Raw genomic sequence first — 7,115 nt, 5'->3', positions numbered from 1 at the left:
AATGGCCTCCTCAAGCTCTGACTGAAAATCAAAGCACATATACTTAATTTGAAAGAACTATAAGTGTCAAACAAAATTAAGTATAAATGATAGAGATGTTCATACAACAGTTCTACTTGTTCCATCCTTTGTCTTATTTCCATCCTTTGGCTTATGTGTCAAAAGGAACATTTCTACACGGGAGGGCTCTTTAGCATCAACATTCTTCATCCTCTATTAAAATTAAAATATGTAAGATTAGTTCAACCAATCTTCCTACAAAAGCACAAGAAAATTGTTCTTAACTAGTTTTTTTACCTCTTCTTCACGAATTTCTGCACAAGTTTTTGATCCAGTGGTATGGACAAATGTATATTGTGCTCTGCTAATTTTATTCTTCTCACTACGTTCCTTTAAAATAAAAACACCACATTAGCAAAGGAAAATTTTTATCACAAAGTAAGAAAGTAACCCGGCTAAAAGGTAGAAAAAAATATCAAATTTGTACAATTCAACATCTAATTAATATGAGAATTAACATCCAATACCAACAAATAGAAAAAAAATAGCACCTCTATCGCATAAGGAGGAAATAACATAGCTGAAAATAAACTATAAATTATTATTATCTTAGCCATGTTAGATTTCCAAAACTTAAGAAGTATTTTCCACTATTCAAGTGGAATAATGGATGGTCGATTCTATAAATTGTACTCCTCCTTCATGTTTGGCTTAAAGAACTTCTTTTTCAAGCGACATTTGTGAGTCCTCCAACTTGAACCAATACTTTGCAAGACCCACTTTTTACCACGTTCTTCTATATCAAACTTTGACTACACCAAAACATATTTGAATTAACATTGATATCAATTCAGAAATAACTTGTGTGTTCAAAATAAAACCATAAAGTCACTCCAAATGGAAATAAACAACATTCAAAAAGTCCAAAGTCCAAAGTCCACAGAATGGCAAATTTGTCTAATTAACATTTCAACATCAAAACAAGTTTTATTATTTATGTGAATGGCAAATTAATTTTCAGAAAACTCTACAAAATGTTTTGATAGCTTTTTTGTTCCAGACTACTTAAAGTGATGAAAAACATATTCTATGATTGCATCTTAAACCTTCACCATAGGTTTGGAGTTTGAACAGTACAGATCTTGTTACCTTTGAACAGAACAAAATAGAACATAACACTAATGTTGAGCATGTTCAAGGGTCATTTGTTAGAGTGTTGAGCAGAAACATCTCTTAATTAATTTGTTAACAATAGTTTAAGGGATCAAGTTTATCCAGTGTCATAGAGTTAGAAGCATGAACATGCAAAATAATGATTGAAATATTTCTGAAATCCTAAAACAATGAACTAGCCGAAAGAAGATATAAATAGTAATAGGTGGTTCTGTTTTAGCAGTTCTAGACCAATAAGAGAAAAGTAGTGTGAGTGTTTTGATTGATACCGTTTTCCACTTCAACAAGGTAGAGGTTTCTAATTCGATGTACTGCGGGTAAGACTTTATAGAACCAAGGAATGTTCTATTAATATATTTTTTTCAGGGTTAGACTATTTTTCTTATATAAACAATGATATGGTAGGCATACCAGAAATTTTGGGGTTTAGCATATAGTCTATGATGATAGGTAAGATAATGCAGAAGGGCATGAAAATAATTTATGACTAGTAGGACCAACTATAACGACTATTATTCTCAGGGTTAAGTGAAGGCTTATCGTTGGTTTTTATTTAACTGTTTGTTCTGTTTCATAATTTCATTCGAGGCCTAGATAACTGTGATGAATTTTGATTTAGTCTTTTGATGCATTGCAGTGTAGGGGAGAAGATTAGAAGATCTTGATTGGAGTGTGTGGATCATATTTTTTTGAGTCTGTGATCCATTCATGCACACTGTGTTGCATTGATTTGTTGAAAGTTAGATAGAAAGATGGAGACAGGGGAAAGCAACAGCAGTAACCAAAGGTGTGATTCATAACTCTAGGCAAATACTATGAATGTGACAGCAACATGGACTCTTAGATTAGAACAGTTAGCATGAACTCTTAAAAAAGGAAAAGTGAACGAAAACTTTGAAACTTGAAGTAGTTTTTTGTTAGAAACTTTCAATAAATGTCACTTTGCTTAACAAGTACACCACATGAAATGTATTATGAGCATTATTCTGTTAATGCAAAAGCTTGAATTCTAACATATATTGAACATTCAGGTGTAAAGGGATGCAAGGTGGGAAAAAACTGTTTGGGTGCAGATGGTGTTCTACGTGTGAGCATGGGTTGCTTTGTATCCTTTTGAAGTTTCTATACTTAGATGCAAGAAATCTGGTCTGGTCAAACATTAGTCAACTTTTCTTGATTAGCAGTTCTAAAACAGTTTAATTAGTTGATACGATAGGAGAAGATGTTTAGCATAAAACAATATTTCAGAAAACTGCATGAGATAGACAGAAAAAATGGAGCATGTGACAGAATCAGAACATATATATCTTGTTTGTGTGAGATGCATAGATTCATTGGAGACAAGACATAAAATCTGAAAAGGGTCATGTGGCACACAATGACAGGTCCGAATGGAACACATACATTGAGGTAAATGTTCAAAGACTCCTAATATTCAGATAATCATTGTTGCTGCATTAGGAGATCAATACCTTAGTTTTTATTGTCTACTTTTTCTCAGCTATGCATTTGGATGATTGCTTTTTCTTTTAATATTATTTTTTCACCAAATGAACAAGTGCCATGCTAGCTTTTTCTATGTATAGATGCATATGTACAATGAAGACAAAAAAAATTAAACCTAAAATCTGGTATAAATATCTAAACCCTGATTATAGTGCATTTAGATAACACTCAAAATTAAGGTGATATATATATCCTGAAACAAACGAAGCAAGTATGAGTTGCTTTATCTTCATCATAAAAAAATAAATAATGTTATCTTATCTTGAAAATGATCCAAAAATAGTGACAAATTTGTATAGCTCTTAACACTAATATATTGACATTTAATGTTCAATCTTGGTCCAAAATCAATTCATAAATAAATAGAAAGCATATATTAATGATAAGAAAAAAAAATGATACCTTGACTGTTTGCCACATATCCTCCCAATTATCTTTCAACTCTCTCCAAGTTGTGTATGTCAAAGGAGCAATGTGTGCATTCCTAGCCAATGTTCCCAAATAAGAGCTCAAGGCAGCCCTATATTGACCAATAAGTTGACCAAGAATATTCAGTCTAACTTGAATGCGATCTTCATGACTCAAACCATGAGTCTTAAGACACTTTGTTGAACCCCTTTTCTTCTTGATAACAAGACATGTTTTAATAAATGACAAGAATAATCTTGTTTTTGTATTTTTTTCTAAAGAATATATATTATCAAGTACTTTACACTTACTATCATCGTTAATCAAATAGGGCGCCAAGGGTGTTAGGCAAGGACTTGATGTTGTCTCCTCTAGCTCATTAAGAATTTCAGTCATTGATCCACTTGGCCATGAAGCCTTACGCTTTTTGATGTATGTTTGAACTTCTTGATCATTAAGGGTATCTTCCATTGAGCTGGCAGCCCATGAAACTTTACCTCTTGCCCTTATTGTACCACTGTAAGAAAATAAAAACATAAACAATTTAAATAGTGAACTCAATCATCAAGGGACTCTTGTCTAGGTTCTTCTCTTGTTTCTTCTTCATCTGTTAAACTTGCATCAATGGTTGTTCCAGGTACATCGTCCCTAAACCAAATATTTTCATCTTCATTAACAGTAAATTGATCAAACATTGGACTTCTTAATTAATCATCCAAGTGCTTTTCCACATCTTCATTCTCTAGATCACCATATATATCAAACAAATCTCTAAGGGTGGTGTTAGTAACAACATGCCAATCATCATTTGGGTCCTTTGTATAATACACTTGCTTTACTTGAGATGCAAATACAAAAGGATCATTTTCATATATCAACCTCCGAAAATTTATAAGTACCAATCCAAAACCATCTTGTTTAATTTGAAACCAATGACATTTGAACAATACAAACTTGAAATGTTCGTAGTAATCCAATTCAATTATGTCTTTCAAAACTCCATAGTAGGTAACATTTTCTACCAACGGATTTTCATCTTTCTTGTTTCTAAACTTGACTGTAGATGAAACAACCATAACCCCTGAATTTTGTGTTTTTCTTTCACGACTTTCAATGACAAACTTGTAGCCATTTATTGCATATGCAGAAAATCTTCTCGCAACTGTATTTGGCCCTTTAGACAACCATTTAACATCTTCACTAACATCTAAATTCCTTACTCGATCTTCAAACCATTCATGAAAAGTAAGACATTGATCTTTAGCCTTATTCCATTTTCTTGTTGAACCTTGACGATTGTGACTGAAAACAAATTCTTCATGTTGCCTACATAAAAAAATTGAATATGCTATATATGTTAAGTAAACTATAATAAAGTGTAGTAATAATATGTATTCTCGAGTATGCATATCTTCTTACTTGAGAAATGGTTTGATAGCTTCCGAATTGAATAACACATATCGATGAGCTTGCTCCCATGTAAGAGGATCCAAACTTGTCATGACTCCATCTCCTACAGGACCATCTAAACTCCTTGTTGGTTTATTGAATTTTGTTTGGATATCGTCATCTAAGTACCTTGAACAAAATGTCAAACATTCATCTGCTATATAGCCTTCTGCAATAGAACCCTCTGGATAACGTCTATTATGCACACAGTTCTTTAACTTAAGAAGAAACCTATAAGCATAAAAGTATAAAACTTAAGTACAAATATAAGAAGAAACCTACAAAACCACAAAACTATAAATCAAATTACCTCTCAATTGGATACATCCAACGGTAATGCACGGGTCCTGTAATTCTAGCTTCGTATGCTAAATGTATTGATAGATGAACCATTATAACAAAAAAAGATGGAGGGAAAATTCTTTCCAATTCGCAAAGAATCAATGCAATTTCAACATCCAAACATTCAAATAATTCAACATTGATAACTTTGGAGCATAAAATCTTGAAGAATGAGCTTAACTTAATTAAAACTCTTGCGACTTCTTTTGGTAAATCTCTTCGTACTGCTATTTTAAGTAAGTCTTGCATCAGAATATGAAAATCATGACTTTTAAGTCCAAGAAGTTTTTGCTGCTCAAGTTGAACACAATTAGAAATATTAGACCCATAATTTTCTAGAAGCTTTACTCCTTTCAAGATGCCACAAAAGATATCCTTTTCTTTTGATGAAAGAGTAAATCGTGCAGGTGGTAACAATTATTTATTTGGTTCTATTTCTATTGGGTGAATGTCCTGCCTTATACCCATCTTTACCAAGTCAAGGCGAGCTTTGATATAATCCTTTGATCTCCTATCTACATTCAATAGTGTTCCAATTACATTTTCACAAATGTTCTTTTCGATGTGCATTACATCGAGGTTGTGACGGTGCAAATTAGTATCCCAATATGGCAACTCAAATAATATACTTTTTTTGGTCCATGGATCAACATTATTTCTTTTCCTCTTTTGAGGATTTCCAAATAAATTCTCTCTTTCGCCAATTTTTTCCAATATAGTAGAACCTAATAATGGAACTGGAGCAACTCTAAATTCTTCATAGCCATCAAAACCCTTCTTATTTTTCCGCCATTTGTGATTGGAGTCCAAAAATCTACGATGACCCATGTAACACATCTTTTTACTTTTTGGCAAGTACTTGGACCATGTATCATAGTTACACACAGGGCACGCCAACTTTCCACTAGTACGCCAACCTGATAGCATAGCATAGGCAGGGAAATCACTCACAGTCCAAAGTAATGCAGCTCGAACATTAAAATATTGCTTACTAGAGGCATCATAGGTTTCAAATCCTTTCTCCCATAACTCCTTTAGCTCATCAACTAGAGGTTTTAAATAGACATCTATGCTACTTTTAGGGGAAGAAGGACCTGAAATAAGTAAAGATAACATCAAATAAGGTTGCTTCATGCAGGCCCATAGATAACATCAGAACAACCGGCCAAATACTATATTTGCTACTCATTGTCTTATATGGATTAAATCCATCACTTGCTAACCCAAGCCTCACATTTCGTGGATCCAATGCAAAATCAGGATGTAGTGAATCAAAAGTTTTCCAAGCAAATGAATCTGCAGGATGCCTTAATTTTCCATCATTAGTACGGCCCTTCTCATGCCATTTCATTGAATCAACAGTTTTTGATGACATATATAACTTCTTGATCCTCGGTTTAAGAGGAAAATACCTCAACACTTTGGCTGGAACCGGGGGAGAAACTACCTTGCAAGAAACTTTCTTCTTAAGATTTAGACACCCTCTCTCTTTATATCTAGAAGCAATACACTTGGGGCATGTATCTTCATTCTCATGCTCTTTCCAAAATAGGATACAATAATTAGGACAAGCATGGATTTTTTCATAACTACAACCTAACTCTTTGATTATGTATTTGCAATCTTGGAATGTTACTGGCAAAGAAGAGTTTTCAGGAAGCAATTCTTTGAGCAATAGTAGTAACGCACTAAATGATACATCGCTCCACCCATAAAGGTTCTTAATATGGAGTAAACGAACAATGATTGATAGTTTTGAGAATTTTTTACAACCCGGGTATACTTCTTGACGAGCATCACGTACTAAATTGTAAATCCTCTCCATTTCTACATCAAACTCTTCGTCTTCATCCAATATGTCATCAAAATCACACTCAGGCATCATGAAAGTATCCTCTAAAAGTTCATCCAAATTATCATGCATATTAGCCTTTCCTTTATCCACTTTTGAAGATCCACCTTCCCCATGAAAAATCCATTTTATCAAATCCATCACAAATTAAGTGTTCATACACTTCTGCTCGGTTACTCCAACAACAATTATTACAATTCTTGCACGGACATAAAATTTGATCACCTTATGCTGCATTACTAAATGCAAAGTCGAGAAACTTGTTTAAACAATCTAAATACTTGCCAGAAGATCTTGGTTGACACATCCAACTCTTGTCCATGACTCTGGTTTTCTCATTAATTTTCCTTGATAATTGTTTCAGCTACTGTTAAGATAATTGCTG

The 7,115-nt window shown here is 33.3% G+C and overlaps 1 protein-coding gene across 1 annotated transcript; it reads right to left on the bottom strand.

Moving 5' to 3' along the window:
• Positions 1–680: 680 nt before the first annotated feature.
• On the bottom strand, positions 681–6,871 carry LOC114172717. The gene is made up of 8 exons (XM_028057048.1): positions 6,052–6,871; positions 5,343–5,972; positions 4,847–4,904; positions 4,507–4,767; positions 4,042–4,413; positions 3,399–3,604; positions 3,082–3,317; positions 681–812 (listed from the first exon to the last, which is right to left on the bottom strand). Exons 1-8 carry the CDS (start codon positions 6,869–6,871, stop codon positions 681–683), a joined length of 2,715 nt encoding a protein of 904 aa, XP_027912849.1.
• Between the last annotated feature and the right edge of the window lie 244 nt (positions 6,872–7,115).

Source organism: Vigna unguiculata, unplaced genomic scaffold, assembly GCF_004118075.2.
Source record: "Vigna unguiculata cultivar IT97K-499-35 unplaced genomic scaffold, ASM411807v1 contig_689, whole genome shotgun sequence".
Lineage (NCBI taxonomy): Eukaryota > Viridiplantae > Streptophyta > Magnoliopsida > Fabales > Fabaceae > Vigna > Vigna unguiculata.
Note: the sequence above shows the minus strand (reverse complement) of the source record. Positions and strands in the feature narration are given on the sequence as shown.

Coding starts and splice junctions, on each gene's coding strand:
- LOC114172717 (XM_028057048.1), bottom strand. CDS start 6,871: ATGGATTTGATAAAATGGATTTTTCATGGGGAAGGTGGATCTTCAAAA. Junction 4,768..4,846: donor TGGATGTATCCAATTGAGAG/GTAATTTGATTT, acceptor TTATGCTTATAG/GTTTCTTCTTAAGTTAAAGA. Junction 3,318..3,398: donor CTATTTGATTAACGATGATA/GTAAGTGTAAAG, acceptor TTATTAAAACAT/GTCTTGTTATCAAGAAGAAA.